This window comes from Pantherophis guttatus, chromosome 5, assembly GCF_059756535.1.
Source record: "Pantherophis guttatus breed Tessera chromosome 5, ASM5975653v1, whole genome shotgun sequence".
Taxonomy (NCBI): domain Eukaryota; kingdom Metazoa; phylum Chordata; class Lepidosauria; order Squamata; family Colubridae; genus Pantherophis; species Pantherophis guttatus.
The window spans coordinates 128,809,644-128,828,558 of record NC_142067.1 but is presented as its reverse complement, the minus strand read 5'-3'; the positions used below and the strand labels follow the sequence as shown (position 1 = coordinate 128,828,558).

The 18,915-nt window shown below is 42.5% G+C and overlaps 1 protein-coding gene across 3 annotated transcripts in view; it reads right to left on the bottom strand.

The window, feature by feature from the left end:
* Positions 1 to 18,915, bottom strand: part of DGKH (diacylglycerol kinase eta) — a 99,540-nt gene that overhangs the window by 58,377 nt on the left and 22,248 nt on the right. For all 3 annotated transcript variants that reach the window (XM_087895572.1, XM_087895573.1, XM_087895571.1), the window contains exons 2-3: positions 2,756 to 2,866; positions 654 to 734 (exon numbers count right to left, since the gene is read on the bottom strand). In XM_087895572.1, the coding sequence (XP_087751698.1) occupies positions 654 to 734; positions 2,756 to 2,866 (192 nt within the window). The remainder of the gene's footprint in view (positions 1 to 653; positions 735 to 2,755; positions 2,867 to 18,915) is intronic.

The window sequence follows — 18,915 nt, the reverse complement described above, 5'->3', positions numbered from 1 at the left end:
AGTCACGTTTTTTCCAGTGGCGTTGTAACTTCAAATGGTCACTAAATGAACCGTCGTAAGTCGAGGACTCCCTGTATCGTATATCAACCCAAAGAGACTTGGGTGTGCCTAAACTTCCATGTTTCTGAGACTTTCTGAAGAAATTTTTGCTCCAATCTATTCTTCTGTTTAATATTTGTATTGAGTGATAAAATAAGATAAAATAAGATACAATATATTATTCAATATATTTGAATATATTATTCAAAGAGCCTTGGTGGCGCAGCAGACTAAAGTGCTATTAAATAGCACCAGCTGCCTGCAATTACTGCGAGTTCAAATCTCACCAGGCTCAAGGTTGACTCAGCCTTCCATCCTTCCGAGGTAAGTAAAATGAAGACCCGGATTGTGGGGGCAATAAGCTGACTTTGTATAAAAAAGAACACTGAAAGCCCTACTAAGCAGGTATATACAAAAGTATGAAGGCTATTGCTTAACACATTGTAAGCTGCCCTGAGTCTCCGGAGAAGGGCGGCATATAAATCGAACCAATAAAATAAATCGAACCAATAAATTGACTTTTTTTTATTTCTCCTCCCTGTTCTCAAAGCAAAAATCAAACTTTCAAAGCTTTCAGTGGCCTCTTCGGAGCTGCCAATACACAGGTCACCTACCGTGAAGCTGTTGTTGACATTTTTGGTGCTCGATTCAGCCACGCTGGCATCCGACAGGTCAACCTCATCGAATATTAAGGACTGTGGAAAGAAAAAAGGGAGGTACAAGTCAATCCCAGCTGAGCTCCTCTTGTTCATGTTCTCGTGCTTTTTTTTTTAATGAAAGAAAAAAATATATCTCACAGCGCCTAAACCTAATATAGGCTGAACCCGTTAAGAAATCTAGAAACTGTTAGCCTGAATTATGTCAAACGCAAAGCTCTTTTCTAAAAGGAAAAAAAGAAAGGAAGTTAAAGATGTCTAAACTCTGCCTCTCCACCTCGTTATCCTTACATATTATTCAAAACCTATCATCATCCTCTTCTTCATTTAACGACCCCATAATCCCTTGCGGGGTGGAGCCTGGGCAACTGAATGGAGCTAGCAGAGTGTTTTACTGGCCGGATGCCCTTCCTGTCGCCAATGAGGAGTTTTGTTCAGCAGATACATTCTCATTGTGCCCAGAGAGAGAAATATCTGCCTCTACCTAGGATCAAACTCACAGCCTCCTGATTGTGAGGCGAGAGCTTCACCCTTAGGCCACCGCACCACTCCGTATTATTCAAAATCTATACTTATGAATAAATATGTTGTGATATGCAGCACACTCCCCCGTGACTTCACGCTTTTCATATACCACCAGCATGATTAAAAACTATGAGCGATAAGAATTTTGCCCCCCAAATATTGGATGAAATATGAATATAGACATTGTTTCCTCTGCAGATGGATTTATCCTTAATAAGCTGTCAGGATCTCTCTAGAGCACCAGGTATTATAAAGATAATATTTAGAGGATTAGAAATGGTCCCTTCCTTTTTTCCCTTATATTCATTTTTAGCAGGAATTGGGAAGAATTAGTTTGCCATCCAGATCCTACATTGCTGCCCTGATTCTTGGCAAAGCAAAATCTTTTTGGGAAAAATAAAACCCCAGTGATCTTCCCAGTATACTCACCGCTTCTAGATCCCTTTTAGATCATAGAATAGAGTAGAGTAGAGTAGAGTAGAGTAGAGTAGAGTAGAGTAGAGTAGAGTAGAGTAGAGTAGAATAGAATAGAATAGAATAGAATAGAATAGAATAGAATAGAATAGAATAGAATAGAATAATGGAAGGGAATGGAATGGAATGGAATAGGAATAGGAATAGGAATAGGAATAGAATAGAATAGAATAGAATAGAATAGAATAGAATAGAATAGAATAGAATAGAATAGAATAGAATAGAATAGAATAGAATAGAATAACAGAGTTGGAAGGGACCTTGGAGGTCTTCTAGTCCAACCCCCTGCTTAGGCAGGAAACCCTACAACCACTTCAGAAAAATGGTTATCCAACCTCTTCTTAAAAACTTCCAGTGTTGGTGCATTCTGGAGGCAAGTTGTTCCACTGATTAATTGTTCTAACTGTCAGGAAATTTCTCCTTAGTTCTAGGTTGCTTCTCTCCTTGATTAAGTTTTGCTTCTTGTCCTGCCTTCAGGGGCTTTGGAGAATAGCTTGACTCCCTCTTCTTTGGGGCACCCCCTGAGATACTGGAAGACTGCTATCATGTCTCCCCTAGTCCTTTTTTTTTTATTAAACTAGACAGACCCAGTTCCTGCAACCGTTCTTCATCTGTTTTAGCCTCCAGTCCTCTAATCCTCTTTGTTGATCTTCTCTGTCCTCTTTCTAGAGTTTCCACATCTTTTTTTCATCGTGGTGACCAAAACTGGATGCAGGATTGCAAGCGTGGAATACTGTATTCAGTTTTGATTCAATACTGAATCATGCCAGTTTTAACCCATGATCCATTTGAAATGAACGCAAACAATGTAAGTCCAATCTGCGTTCATTCATAGCTAGGCTATCGAATAATCTCCTTGCAAAATCAAAAGCCAAATGTGCCTTAGAAAGTTAGGCTGTAAGTAGAAGGAAATAGAATAGTTTCAAAAGGGGGAAAAAACACAGCAGCGAATCTTATTTTATCGCTCATCTTCCATAGCAAGATATTTTTAAAAGCCTCAAAAATACAACTATTATATTAGGCAAAGCATGTTCCTTAATAAGCGAATAATAAATTTTTACCTTGGAGTTCTTGGCATAGTAAAGAGTTCGGCCCCGCAGCTTAAAGTAACGTCTTTTCCATCTTTGAAAAGAACTGGTTTGCTTCAAGAGCAGACCTTCCCTTATACTGGTCTTAAAAAGAAAAAGAGAAGAATATATTAGAATTCTACATGTGCCAAAATGGTTATATATACCATATAATTATTTTCTGTCTCCTCTGTTCTTCGCAGATGATATTCTGAAGCGATGGCTTAATAATGTATTTAATTATAGCTGTTATAGCAATCTAGCAATTTGAACTATTTTTAATTCAGCTTTGGTTTTTCTGCTGTTTTATTAGTCTTGTGTGGGTTTCGGTTTGCTGGAATGGGAGAGGGGAGGGTGTGCATTTATGTTGCCCTATCAAATCCCAAATGAAAGATCAATTTTTTAAAATATTTTTTTTAATAAAAAGAGAATAAAAGTTGCATAGGGAAACAGGAAGGCGGAGAGGGGAGAGAGAAGGGGGGAGAGGGAGAAGGAAGGGAAAAAGGAAGGGAGGGGGGATGGGATGTGATGGAGGAAGGGGGAGGAAGGAAGGAAGGAAGGAAGGAAGGAAGGAAGGAAGGAAGGAAGGAAGGGGAAGACGAGGAAGAAGATAGGAAGGTAGTAAGGAAGGGAGGGAGGGTGGATGGGAGGGAGGGAGGGAGGAAGGAAAGAGATAGGAAATGAAGGAAGGAAGGAGGAAGGAAGGAGGAAGGAAGGAAAGAGTTGAGGAAGGAAGGAAGGGGAAGAGGAGGAGGAGGAGGAAGGGAGGAAGGAAAGAATTGGTGGGAGGAGGAAGGAAGGAAGGAAGAGGAGGAAGGTAGGGAGGTAGGAAGGGAGGATGAGAGAGAGAGAGGAAGGAAGGAAGGAAGGAGTAAAGAAGGAAGGAAAGAGATGGGGAAGGAAGGAAGGGGAAGAGGAGGAGGAGGGAGGGAGGAAGGGAGGGAGGGAGGAGGAAGGAAGGAAGAGGAGGAAGGAAGGAAGGAAGGATGAAGGAAGGAAGGAAAGAGATGGGGAAGGAAGGAAGGAGAAGAGGAGGAGGAGGGAGGGAGGAAGGGAGGAAGGGAGGAAGGGTGGATGGGAGGGAGGGAGGAGGAAGGAAGGAAGGGGAAGAGGAGGAGGTGGAGGAAGGGAGGAAGGAAGGGAGGGAGGGAGGAGGAGGAAGGAGAAAGAAGGAGAAGAAGAAGAGAAGAAAGGGAAAGAGAAGAGAGAAGGAGGAGGAGGAGGAGAATTGCATTGGTACAAGATGTTTTTCGACCCTGAGCATCATCTGTTTGTCAAAGAATAGAAGTGCAGCCGATTCCCACAAGATGGCAGTACTGATTAATAAACAAAGTTGAAGTTACTTACAAGTTACACCCACTTCCCATTTTGGGTTGTTTTGCCCATGTAAACACATGTAACCAACTAACCACTAAAGAAAATGCAGTCCTGTGTTATTTTCACCTGGAATTGTGTCATGTTATCCATTTTTACTCATGCACAGAGTCGCAAACTCCGTAAAACAAAAAAAGAATTAAGGAAAGAGGAACTGTTTTATAAAATTGTGTTTCCCTGGAAATGCGGGACAAATTCCGGGTGAGAACTTTAACTGATAAACAACAGAGGGTTTTTTTTTTCCCTGCCAATGTTAAAACTTTCACAGAAGGACCAAGTTTCAAATGTTCACTTTCAGCCTTTGCAAAAACAAAACCCCCAAAGTTCCAGAAAAATATCCAAATATGGATATTTGTAGGAGTGTTTTCTTTCCAGTGATGTAAGACATACACATCCAATCTAAACTATTTTTTTAAAAAAATAATAATTCTTTTTCCCGGAGTTTAAATGAAGCGTTTCAAATTAAGTTTAATCCATAAAACAAAACATCAGATTGCTAACTCTGAAGAGCAAGACCGAGTCTTTTGGGTTAATTAGCTATTTGTTTCTCTTCAGCCTTAGCCCTTTCTTGGCATCCGGACAAGAGCTTGCAAAATGTTTTCCTTCTCCTAGAGTTTTGAGCTGCTGCCTTTTCATTAAGTAATAAATAACCACTGCTATGGTATTCTCCTTCTGTGTTTTTTCTACATATTAATCTACCCTGGTGTTGTCAAATTAGGGACCGAATTCAGAGCGACGCTAGGCATGCAGGAATAAAAATAAGCTTAAATATGATCCCAGGCATCGTATTTCAATCTTACTGGCACCCAAGGACTGTGTATTATTCAAGGGACGGTGTACCAATAGAAGAGAATATCTGGAGCTCGGGTTTGAAATGAGGGGTCTTATCTAGGTAACATCATCAGTACTAGGAAGGAGTGAGATTTGTTGAATGAAGGAGCAGGAGAAGGAGAAGGAGAATGCGAGGGAGGAGGAGGAGAACTCTGGGTTCCTTGGTGATCTCTGAGCTTGGTTGTTTCCATGCAGACCTTTCATTATCCAACTAGCTAACCTCATCAGTACTAGAAGAGAGTGGGATTTGTGGAATAAAGAAGCAGTTGGAGAAAGAGAACAGCAGGAGGAGGGAGGGGTCCATGATGCTCTCTGAGCTTGGGTGTTTTCATGCAGACATTTCATTACCCAGCTAGCTAACGTCATCAGTACTAGAAGAGAGTGGGGTTTGTGGAATGAAGGAGAAGGAGAGGGGGAAGGAGAAGGAGAACTGTGGCATGCCCGGTGCTCTCTGAGCAAGGTTGCCTTTATGCAAACATTTCATTATCCATCTAGGTACAGTAACATCATCGATATCTAGTACTGATGATGTTACCAAGTTTGAAACGTCTTCAAAAAAACAAACCCACCTTACACCACAGTTTTTTTTGTTGGGAATAGTCACGGATTGTACTGTAATAGAGACTAAGTTGGTTTTGAATTTAATAACAGCTGCCAGGTTACTGGTGGCACAGTATTGGAAGAAGGAAAATCCACCCACCATTGAGGAATGGACATTAAAAGTTGTGCATTTGGCAGAGATGGCAAAAATTTCATCATACCTTAAAGACCATTCAAATGAAAGATACATATCGGAATGGAGAAGATGGATCGACTATATACAAAAAAAGTATCCGAATAAGAAGATTCATATAGCTTATGAATGAAATATTTTTAAGTAGTTCATGTTTATAGCTTTTTGAGTTATAAGGAGTTAAAGATTTAGGGAGAATATGAATGCAATAATTTGTTAGCATATTTTAGCTTTATGTTTGTGAATGCTATACCCTGTGCTTGTTCTGGGAAGTCTAGAGAGGGGGGGAGGGGGGAAAGAGGGGAAGGGAGGTGGGAGGGGTTGAGGGGGGAAGGGTGGGGGGGAGAAAATGTTTGTATTTCCTATAAAACTTTTCAATTAAAAAAAAAAAACCACCAAACTCAGATAGCACCAAGGGCATTTACCCCTGAAAGTTTTCTCCACTTCTTTGTTGCTATCTACTTTTTTTTTAAAAAAAAATCAAACTGAAATCTCTCGTGACAAGTTCCATAATAAACTACGAGAGATTGGCAAGGATAATGATCATGTAGGTCATTCAACGGTTCTGTTAGTTTCGAGAACATTCGACTGCAATCTAAGAGAAGCACAAACCCACCAGTGAGTTCTTTTAATAAAGTTGACTTAATGTTAGTCACGCGGTGGCTCAGTGGCTAAGACGCTGAGCTTGTCGATCAAAACGTCGGCAGTTCAGTGGTTCGAATCCCTAGTGCAGCATAATTGGGTGAGCTCCCATTATGTGTCCCAGCTTCTGCCAATCTAGCAGTTGGAAAGCACGCAAAAAAAAATGCAAGTAGAAAAACAGGGACCACCTTTGGTAGGAAGGTAACAGCGTTCCGTGCGCCTTTGGCGTTGAGTCATGCCGGCCACATGACCGCGGAGACATCTTTGGACAGCGCTGGCTCTTCAGGTTTGAAACGGAGATGAGCACCGCCCCCTAGAGTCGGGAACGACTAGCACATATGTGCGAGGGGAACCTTTACCTTTAACATTAGTGATCTTTGTTTAGTAACAAGTAAATGTAATTGTTTTCCTTATTTATCTAAGCTTTCCACTAAAATCAGGTGAAGAAAAGCTGATTGAATCATCCAGCCAACCACGGTGAATTTTATTTATTTATTTTTTTTAATTTGATTTATGTGCCGCCCTTCTCCGGAGACTCAGGGCGGCTTACAATGCGCTAAGCAATAGCCTTCATCCTTTTGTATATTTATACAAAGTCATCTTATTGCCCCCACAAACTGAGTCCTCATTTAACCTACCTTAGAAAGGATGGAAGGCTGAGTCAACCTTGAGCCTGGTGAGATTTGAACCTGCAGAAATTGCAGGCAGCTGTGTTAATAACAGGGTGCATTAAACCACTGTACTACCAAGGCTCCTTATTGATTGTGATGCAAGCTACTGACCAATTGGTATTGGTATTTAGCACTGATGACGCTACTTGGTCTGGTAATGAAACATCTGCAAACAAAAAAAGAACCAAACTCAAAAGAGCACCAAGGAACAATGTCCACTTGTCCAGAACACAATAGACACAAACAAACTCTTGGCTTGCCAACTGTTTCTTCCAAGCATCACAAAAAGCCACAACAGGTGTGACAACAGTCAGATGACATCCATCACCTTTCAATCAAAGCCCTGTCCCTTTCTGATCTGAACTGCGAACGCAACAACATTAAACAAGGATAGACAGTTGACGCAAAAACAGAAATTACTTTTTTTGGGGACAGCTACAGATGCCTCTAAGTGAAAGTAAGGGGAGGAAAACCACAATAGAATAAATCAACAGCACTTTTATCAGATTTCTTAAAAGCTACTGCAAGAATGTCATTATACTATATATTCTCTGAAAGACCCATTACGTAGTTTAGCTTATTACTCATCTGGTTTTCATTTTTACAGATCAGATGCTTTTCGTTGCAACATTAAATTCAAGAAACAAAAGTCACGAGCACAAGAAATGGAACCAATTTTTTTTAATGCAGTGCATCGTTTCGAAAGGTTGATAGATCTGCACGGAGAAAGCCTCTTTAATGCCGGTGGTAACATTTGCTTCCTAGAATAGAAACCAAACTATTTCTCGAAGAGTTTATTTTAGAACATAACAATGCAAGTTCAAATAAAAGCAGAATTGCGTAATTTTTCAGACGGGCCCAGAATGAGATCAAGTCATTTCATAAAGGGGGAAAAAAAAAAAACCAAAGTCACAATTTTGTTCAGCTCGGTGAAATATTTGTTGTGTTTGAAATTCACGGCTGTTCGTGTTTTTTAAATTATTTCAGTCTCGGTGAAAATAATTCAGCCTGCACCCAATCCGTGATTTCAGGTGCTAAACAGGCAATTTAAAATTGGGTTCAGGAGAGAAACTACTCACTAAGTCTCCTACAATTGGCATAGTTAGTTTAAAAAAACTTTTAATGCTTTAATGTGGGTCGGAAGCAACTAGGAAGTGTTTGCAACACGGAATTTTTCCCCATAATTTGGAGAATAACCTGAGAAGAATTTCTTGCACCTTAAGCTTCATAGCCAAATAGGGTCTTGTTTTTGTTCACTTCCCAAAAAAGTGGCTTGGGGTGTGCAGAGGTTCAAATATAACTCCAGAAACTCTTTAAAGCAAGTGCTTCTTTTTCCAAGTTAATATGAGGGGTCCATGGTGCTCTCTGAGCTTGGTTGCTTGGAGATGTTTCATTTCCCAAACTAGGTAACATCGGTGCTAGTCCATTATTAGTACCAGGTTAATGTGTCACCTTCAGAGGAAGGTATGCAATCCTAAGAAAAGCCAGCTCTGAAGAACTTGGATGGATGGATGGATGGATGGATGGATGGATAGATAGATAGATAGATAGATAGATAGATAGATAGAGGATAGATGGATGGATGGATGGATGGATGGAAGGAAGAATAGATGGATGGAAGGAAGGAAGGAACTATGGATGGATGGATGGAAGGAAGGAAGGAAGAATGGATAGATGGATGGATGGAAGGAAGGAAGGAAGGAAGGAAGGAAGGAAGAATGGATGGGTGGGTGGGTGGATGGATGGATGGATGGATAGATTAGATAGATAGATAGATAGATAGATAGATAGATAGATAGATAGATAGATAGAGGATGGATGGATGGATGGATGGATGGATGGAGGATGGATGGATGGAAGAATGGATGGATGGATGTTCCTACAGAAACACCTTCTAATGGAAGAACTGTAGGAGAAGGAGAAGGAGAAGGAGAAGGAGAGCCTGAGAGTGGAGACAAGAGAGGAATCATGCTGGGCCCCTTACATTCCCACAAAGTTCTATATTCAACCCTCCTTGAATTTTGTTGACTCTTCTCTATCACCAATTTAATGCTGACTGTTAGTTGACTAGATTATTGTGTATAGGATATAAAATGAATAGGATATATAAGCAATAAATCAGCTTAACTGTCCAAAGGTGCTTTATCAAGAGCCTACTGGATTTTCTTTGTTTTTCTTTGAAGACATTTCACTTCTCATCCAAGAAGCTTCTTCAGCTCTGGCTGAACTGTGGACAATGGAAGGATCTTGAAAGAGCACTAATGTGACCAGATGATTGCAAGGAAGATAAATCCTTCCTTTCCCCACCATTCAGTCAAAATTGAAGAAGCTTCTTGGATGAGAAGCAAAACGTCTTCAAAGTAAAACCAAGGAAGTCCAGCTGCCTCCTGAAAAAGGCAGACGAGCCGAGAAGCACCTTTGGGACTACCTGGAGGACTGAAAATCTCCAAAGACAATCAGCTAAAGCCTGCAACCGACATAAGTACATGCCAGTTGCCAAGCTTCTGATCAGACGCTTTTGATTCTTCAAGCATGACAAGAAGAGTGGAACCGGAGTCCCAGAGAGGTGGTGCCCCCTTCTTCACTAGATGTTCTGGGGAAGCTTTAATTAGGATTCCTACACTAAGCACAAGGTTCAAATCCAAGCCCCAGTAGCTCCTTCTAGCTCCATGAGCTGTTCCACAACGGAAGCCAGAGATAAATCCTGCCCCCACTCCATCCCCGAGGAGCGCAAGGTTAAAATGTAGAATTGTGCAAAAGGGACTGTGTTGTAACAAAACCAGAAGTTTAGAAACGCCACCGGCATTTCAAAACCTGAAACTAACACGAGCTCAGCAAAGCAACGGTTGATATTCAAAATATTTCCAGATGGTTTTAACGAGCACCTCAGGCAACAGAGGAATCAAGAACCGAGGAGCACAGTACGCAAACTCTGAGAATGAATTAAAAAGTTTGCACATTTTGTCAAACCGGAAATGGAACATTGTGGAGTTGTCCGGACTGTTTATTTCCCCTCTCAAGCCTCCCAGGCCATTCAAACTAACAAGACTTACATCATCAATCGCGGTTTGAGAGGAAGTTCAGAGTTCAACTCCCCACTGGCACAGTCCAGAAAGGTGGCCTGATCTAAATACCATTTCAGATAAATGTTGTCCCCGTCTCTTTTTGGAAGCCTCCAGTGAGGGAGGACTCACAACTTCTGAAGGGAAGCTATTCAATCAGAATAGAGCTGGAAGCAGAGGTGGTATTCAGCCGCTTCGCCCGAACTGGTAGCGGAAATCATGGATGGGCCTGTACTTATGTACTTATGTCGGTTGCAGGGTCCCCGGGGTTACGTGATCCCCTTTTGTGACCTCTTGATGAGCACAGTCAATGGGGAAACTGGACTCACTTAACAACCGTGTTACTAACTTACCAAATACAATGATTCGCTTAAGAAATGTGGCACGAAAAGTCGTAAGACGGAGCAAAACTTGTTTAACTTAGCAACAGAGGTGGTATTCAGCCGGTTCGGACCAGTTTGGGCGAAACGGTAGTGGAATTTGCAGTGCCATGACTCTATGCCGTCCTATTTAGGCATGTTGAGGTCATCCTATTTAGGCACATTTGTGAGGCCGAGCGCATACGTGGAAGGTGTGCGCACCAGCAAAGCGCATGGGCGGAAGGCCAGGCGCATGCATGGATGCGTGTGCGCTCATATTTGCGAACCAGTAGGAAAAGTGAGTGAATACCACCCCTGGCTGGAAGGGACCTCAGAGGTCTTCTAGTCCAACCCCCTGTTCAATCAGGAGACCCTTTACCATTTAATACCACTTAATTTAACACAGGCGCACACACACATATATATCAAATTTATATTCGCTGATAAAGAAATAAAGGAAGACTAGTATAGATCTATTTCAAGCTATTTAGCTCTCATCAGCTAGCCATACCCTTACTCGGATTCGAACTTGGGCTGCCTGCATGTTAGGCAGTTGTATTAACCTCTGAGCCACAAGTTCTCCTCCCTTCATCAGCTTGAGCCAGGGGAGAGATTAAGTGTTTTCCTATCGAGGCACCTGGTCTATCCCAGCATGTGGGAAGGAGCGTACTGCATCCCTTTCGCCTTTCAGCTCCAATCCAGGAGCCCTCAAGCAGTCGCATTCACGACAAACCAATTTATATATATATATGCATCTCTTTATATCACGGAGTGATATAAAGCACTTTGAGATGTTTTGAAACAAATTCAAATGGACATTTGTGAATCAAAGAGGTACCGTATTTTTTGGAGTATAAGACGGAGCTTAGTTTTTGGGGAGGAAAATAGGGGGGGGGGAATCTGCCTACTAGGTATTTATCTGGCTAGCGTCCTTAGTCTGGTCAGCTTCAGCACATTAGTTTGCTGTTTTTTTATCCCCTGCTTGGGGATAAAAAAAAAAACAGCTTCTATAGCACAGCTGAGAGGAAGCAGCAATGAGAAAAGCAGGCAAAGCAGGGGGGAGGAAGATCGCTTCACTCGGCTAGCGCCTAGTTAGGGCTGCAAAAAAGCTTCTAAAGAACAGCTGAGAGTTGGAACAAAGCATGGAGATCACGTCACTCGCTAGCGCCTCATTAAAGCACAGCGGAGCAGGAAAAGCTGGGAAGATCGCTCACTAACACCTCGTTAGCGCCTCGTTAGGGCTGGGAAAAAGCTTGAAAAAGCTACATTCGGAGTATAAGACGCACACAAATTTTCAGCCTCTTTTGTGGGAGGGGGGAAAGTGCGTCTTGTACTCCGAAAAATATGGTAACTGTGGATTTCGTTGTGTGCTCACAAAGCTTTCATTGACCAGGATTAGCATTTGGGTCATGCCAAGGCAAACATCTATCGCAACAAGCGGCCATGTTGGTGCTACCTTTTTGGTTGATGTTTTACGCCCCCTGCAACCGTAGGAGATCGTGACGTTACGAGACAATGCCTAAAATAAATACTTCAGGCCAAAGAGCCTGTGAAATGTTATGCGCTGACAAGCCGAGGGTGATGTTTGTTCTCCAGAGAAACTCGTAATTTCAAAAACGTCCTCAAACACCACAGAAGATCTTCTAAACAAATCTGTAATGGGAAGACAATGCTGTCTCTTTTGGGGAGCAAAAAAACAAAACAAAACAAAAACCTGTTGTTTCTCCATGGATGATAAGGATGCAAACAATGTAATCTCAAAGTTGCACCCCATTCCACCTCTTAAAACCCTGAATTTCCACCCCACCTTTGTACAAGTACCTTGTTTCCCCGAAAATAAGACCCAACCGGAAAATAAGCCCTAGCATGACTTTTCAGGATGCTCGTAATATAAGCCCGACCCCAAAAATAAGCCCCAGTTAAGATCATCAACCAGAGGCGTTTAATACCGTATTTCCTCCAAAATAAGAACCCAACCAAAAAATAAGCCCTAGCATGATTTTTCAGGATGCTCGCAATATAAGCCCTACCCCAAAAATAAGTCCCAGTTAAGATTGTCAGCCAGATGGATGCATTTGGTACTGTATTTCCCCAAAAATAAGACCTAACCAGAAAATAAGCCCTAGCATGATTTTCCAAGATGCTCGTAATATAAGCCCTACCCCAAAATAAGCCCCAGTTAAGATCGTCAACCAGACAGAGGTGTTTACTACTGTATTTCCTCCAAAATAAAACCCATCTGGAAAATAAGCCCTAGCATGATTTTTCAGAATGCTCGTAATATAAGCCCTACCCCAAAAATAAGCCCCAGTTAACCAACTGGTTGTCAACCAATCAGAGGCGTTTAGTACTGTATTTCCCCCAAAATAAGACCTAACCGGAAAATAAGCCCTAATGCATCTTTTGGAGCAAAAATTAATATAAGACCCGGTCTTATTTTCGGGGAAACATGGGTAGTCCTCAACATACGAACACAAATGAGTCCCAAATTTCCCACGTTACGACTTTTCTTGCCCCAATTGTTAAGTCAATCATTGCAGTTCTTAAATTAGTAACACAATTGTTAAGTGAAGCTGGCTTTCCCGTTGACCGCAATTGTGCCCAAAACTTATGTTGCTAAGTTGAGAAAGTTCTTAAGCGAGTGTTGCCCCATCTTACGACTCTTCTCGCCACATTTCTTAAGTGAATCATTGTATTTGTTAAGTTAGTACTGCCCTCGTTAAGTCAATCTGGTTTCCCTCTTGACTTTGTTCATCAGTCATTCGCAAAGTCGATCCCATAACCCGGGGACACTGGCAACCGTCGTAAATATGAGTCAGTGGGCCCAGCATCTGAATTTTGATCACGTGACCATGGGGAGGCTTCAAAAGTCGTAACTGTGAGAAACAGCCCTAAATCACTTTTCTCAGTTCCAACGGTCACTAAACGAATAGTCGTAAATGGAGGACTACCTATAGTTCATCATTACTGGAAAATAATAAATGTAATTCATGTAGTCCCCAACTTACAACAGTTCATTTAGTGACCATTCAAAGTTACAACGGCAATGAAAAAGGTGACTTATGACCGGTTTTTCCCCACTTACGACCGTTGCAGTGGTCACGTGATCAAAATTCAGACATTCGGGCATGTACTTATGTCAGTTGCAGTGTCCCCGGGGTCATATGATCCCCTTTTGTGACCTCCTGATGAGCAAAGTCAATGGGGAAACTGGACTCACTTAACAACCGTGTTACTAACTTACCAAATACAATGATTCGCTTAAGAAATGTGGCAAGAAAAATCGTAAGACGGAGCAAAACTTGTTTAACAAATTTCTCACTTAGCAACAGAGGTGGTATTCAGCCGGTTCGGACCAGTTTGGGCGAAACAGTAGTGGAATTTGCAGCGCCATGACTCTATGCCGTCCTATTTAGGCACATTGAGGCCAGGCGCATACGGGAAAGGCGCGTGCATGAAGTGAGGGCGCGCGCGCAGCGAACCAGTGGTAACAAAATGTGAAACTCACTGCTGCTTAGCAACGTAAGTTTCAGGCTCAATGGTGGTCGTAAGTCGAGGACTACCTGTGCACACCTTCCGGCTTTTCTTAGTCCGCAGAGGAAGAAGGATTCGTTTCAAGGCACCAAATCAGCATTTAAAATAAATGATGCGACCTCAATTCCCGGTGAGTCGGCACGAACATCCGTGGCATATCATATCAGCGATCGGCTTCGACGTTCTCGGCTAGAGGTAATCCTCGACTTACAACCATTCATTTAGTGACCGTTCAAAGTTGCAATTACACACTAATTGGGTGGGTGGGGCCGGGGGGAATAGAGTTTTGCAGATGTTCTCTGCAGCTGGAATGACAGTTCCATCCAAGGACATTCATGCATCGGCTGAATGAATGGTTTCCCCGTGATTTTCTTTTCCCCATCCACGAAAATTGTAGAGAGTTAGAACGGTTTCTTTTAAAATTAGATTAAGCCGTGCCGTTTTAAAAGACAGAGTAATGTAATCTAGTTAATCAAATTGGGTAAATATATATATATATAAATTTGTCCTGGATGCCACGATTAAGCCTGCTCTTAATCTCATCATTGTCTAGTCTGCTGCCCAACAGAAGCCTATAAAAATCCCCTTTCGGCTCCAAAGAATCTTCATTATAATGCTTCATTTTAGGTTGTCTATTACAGATTTCGTCCTTAAGGTTCCCTTGCACAGAATGTTGTCTTTGGGTGAACTATCCATCTGGCACTTATATCAGGCTGGAAACTGGGCAAGGAAGCCCCTTATATCTCTTTAATTTTTCACAAAACTGAAATTGTAGATTCGTGCATTGCCTTCCGTTCCAGAGAAATCCTGTTTCAGTCATGCATTAATTTTGTCCGCAAGACATCCTAAGTTTAGCCCAACTCGAATTCATGCTACAGATAATAATGATGCTGATTATTGTTGACAGTTCGCTCAACTCTACTGCCGAGTTCAGACATCCCAGGAGCTTCTGTCCTCATTTTATTACCTGAAGGCAACTGCATAAAATCCAGAGCATCTCAACAGTGGTGAAAATTACCGTCTAACATAAAAATATTCTCTTAGTTGTAGTCTTCTTTGCGGCAATCTAAGATACAGTTGGCCATAGCTAACTTCTGAGACGTTTCTCAACTTCTCAGTCCAAGGATTTCCTGGTGGTCTCCTGTCCATGTCTTAAGCAGGTGTCCAGCTGACAAGGGAAATCTTCATATGAGACTCCTGCCTTGAGCAGTGGGTTGGACTAGAAGACCTCTGAGGTTCCTTCCACCCTTGGGATTCTATATATGTTCATTCAGTCATCTGACTTGGTCAAACACAGAGTAATCTTCTCTGACACACAATATGGGCAGATAAGACTCTTCCTTGCATGTGACAAAGGAGTCATTACCACAGTTGATTACCCTCAACGAACAAGAAGGTGTAACCTCTGTTTATGCCCATTGTAGTTTAATTTAATATATCCGCGCTATATATAATATGTGGGCTCCTTTGCGAGGGAAGGAGGGAGAGAGGAAGGAAAAGAGAAGGGAGGAAGGGAGGGAGGAAAAGAAAGAGGAGGGACGGACGGAGGGAGGGAGGAAGGAAGAAAAGAAGGAAGGAAAGTAAGGAGGGAGGGAGGGAGGAAGGAATAAAAGAAAGAGGAGGGAAGGAGGGAGGAAAAGAAAGAGGAGGGAGGGAGGGAGGAAGAAAAGAAGGAAGGAAGGAAAGGGAGGAGGGAGGGAGAGAGGGAGGAAGGAATAAAAGAAAGAGGAGGGAAGGAGGGAGGAAAAGAAAGAGGAGGGATGGAGAGAGGAAGAAAGGAAGGAAGGAAGGGGAACAGGGAAGGAGGAACAAAGGAAGGAAATGGAAGGAAGGAAGGGGATGGAACAGAGGGAGGGAGGGAGGAAAAGAAAGAGTAGGGAGGGAAGAAAGAAAAGAAAGAGGAGGGAGGGAGAGAGGAAGGAAGGAAGGAAAGGGAGGAGGGAGGGAGGGAGGAAAAGAAAAGAAAAAGGAGGGAGAGAGAGGGGAAGGAAGGAAGTAAAAGAAAGAGGAATGAGGGAGGGAGGAAGAAAGGAAGGAAGGAAGGGGATGGAATGGAAGGAGGGTCGGTTATTAGGGCTCTCTGAGCTTGGGGTTTTTTTTTCTTACAGACATTTCATTACCCAACTAGGTAATATCATCAGTGCTATAAAGGGATGGGGTTCTACTAACACTGATGATGTCACCCAATCAGGTCATGAAACCTCTGCAAGAAAACCACCATGCTCAGAGAGGACTCCCCACCGGACTCCCCACCGTTCAACCCTGAGCTACAATCATTTTCTTCTATTGTGTACAGACAGTCCTTGACTTACAACAGTTCGCTTAGTGGACATTCAACATTCAAACATCACTGAAGAAAATGACGTACGATCATTTTACACACTTAACCATCTGTATCAGCTCCATGATCACATGGTCAAAATTCAGACAATTGGCAACTGACTTACATTTGTGACAGTTCTTATTTACGACCGTTACCCTCTCCCCGGGTCACGCAATCCCCTTTTGCGACCTTCAGACAAGCCAAGTCAACGGGGAAAGCCAGATTCGCTTAACAACCGTGTTCCTGACTTAACAACTGCAGTGATTCGCTTAACGACAGTGGCCAGAAAGGTCGTAAAAGGGGGCAAAACTCACTTTACAACTGCCTCGCTTAGCAACGTACATTTTAGGCTCCGTTGTGGCCGTCAGCCGAGGGCCACCTGTATTATTATAGGTAATGCATCTGATGAGACGGCATCCCGCGTTGCGTTTTCCATTATTATTCCGTGTTTCTGGCAATTTGCTGTTGTGTCTTTTACTCCTCTCTTCTCTCCAGGTTGCCTTTCTATGTTCAGCCCATTGTAAAAAATAGCATTAAATTCCCACTCAAGGATTATGACAACCGAGAGGAAGGAAGTAGGTCAGGAGGAAGGGTTTTCAGGGAACGAGACAGCAGGAGGCCAGAGAGGGAGGGAAAAAAATACACACAACTGTTTGGATTTAACGAATTGTCGTATCCATCTCTGCATTTAAATTGATTTCCAATTCCAGGATAAAAAGCTTTTTTAGAACAGAAAAGGGAAGCTATAAAAGCCATCTTTAATATAAATATTATATGTATTTATATTATATTATATTTATTTAATCGTGTGTAACTGGGAACACTTTTCAAGCCAGGTATAATAATATATATATAAGGGAAAAGAAATGGACGAAGGAAACCCTGATAATAAACTGGCAAAGTTACACATTTATGCAGAAAACGAAAAAATACAGCTGCTAAAAGGCATGCGTGCAAAAAGTCTTTTTTTTTTTTATCCCTCTTGGTTTTACTTCTCTGAGATCAGGCTACTTAAGAAATATCTTTCTTAACAACTACAGGAAGGGTGGGTAGCTTACTCATATCACATTGTTTAATCGTACGCACATCTAAAATAGCTGCACAAAGTAACACAACGTTCTGCATCAGAGATTGCCAAGGGTATCACTGCCAGGTGTAGACAGCTGTGATGTTTTAAGTCGGTATCTTTAAATATATATATATATTAAATGGAGCTTGAACTACCTTTAATGTGATTTGGGGGGTGGGTGTTTTTTTAAGCAGATATTATACTTTTTCGGGATGAAAAGTTCAGATATGAAATGCAGGGGTTTTTTTCTACACGCTCCCCGGTAAGAAGATGTACAGTTTCATTTCCAAGCGATCAAAACTGCACAAAAACAAAAATTATAAACTTGCGATCCTGAAGAGACTTAACAATCTCCTAACGTTCTCTTGCAAATTCAAGCTGAAAATGGTTTTAAGGATATCTACCAGGCTTAACAAAGTTAAAATTGTGTTCGCAATCGCAGCTTCTGACTCTTCGACCCTTCTCCATAGCTGCTCCTCCTGCTAATGACTTGATTGCTTCTATGGTGCTCACCTCCAAAATTACTTTGGAAATGTGTTTTTAAGATGTAGATCCTGACACTGCTTTTTATCCATCGGAATAGAGCTGGAAGGGAACTTGGAGGCCTTCTAGTCCAGCGGTCACCAACTGGTGGTCCTGGTCCACGAGAAAATTTTGGTGGCCTGCAGAAAAATTATTTGCATGTTTTTATATTGCACTATATCACTACGGTCCTCAAATTACGGCCCCTGGGCTAAATACATGCAATGAACGTTTGCGTTGCTGCAGAGAGTCTCCCCCTTCGGGGTCTTCTTGTGGGGGTCGGAGTGGGGAAGAAATTCTGCTTCAGCCTCCTGATGGGGGGCTTTGGGTGAAGGCTGGAAGGAAGCACCATTGGTGGCGAAGAGCTTGTTCCAGTGGGGCTGCATCATGGCCTGGAACTGGCTGACCATCTCGGCCCGCTGAGCCTCCAGGCGCCGATACCTGACCTTGCACTCCTGCAGGTCTTCCCTCTGCTTGGAAAGCCTATGCTCCTAGTCCTCAGTGAGGTGCTTCTGCTGAGCCTCCTTCTCGGTCAGATTGATTTGAACTGAGCTGCTTTGCCAACTCTCTCATTGGTGGCTGCTTAGCTCCAACAACTTGGGGCCCTAAGGAGCCCAGGTGGGGAGGTGAGGAGTGGCTGGGAGGGGTGAATAGAGGCTGGCAAGGCACCCCTCGATGTGAGTGACATCATGATTGGCCATCCCTGCCCAGTCACATGACCACCTAGCCACGCCCATCCAGCCATTCATTAGGCAGATCATATTAGTGGCCCGGGATTTAAAATTATGAATTTAGTGGTCCCTGAGGTCCAAAAGGTTGAGGAGCCCTGTTCTAGTCCAACCCCCTCCTCAAACAGGAGAACCTATACTATTTCAGAACTTGTAGCTGTCCAGTCTCTTCTTGAAAACCTCTAATGTTGGAGCATTTACAACTTCTGGAGGCAAGTTGTTCCACTGATTAATTGTCCTCACGGTTAGGAAGTTTCTCCTTAATTCCAGGTTGCTTCTCTCCTTGATTAGTTTCCACCCATTCTT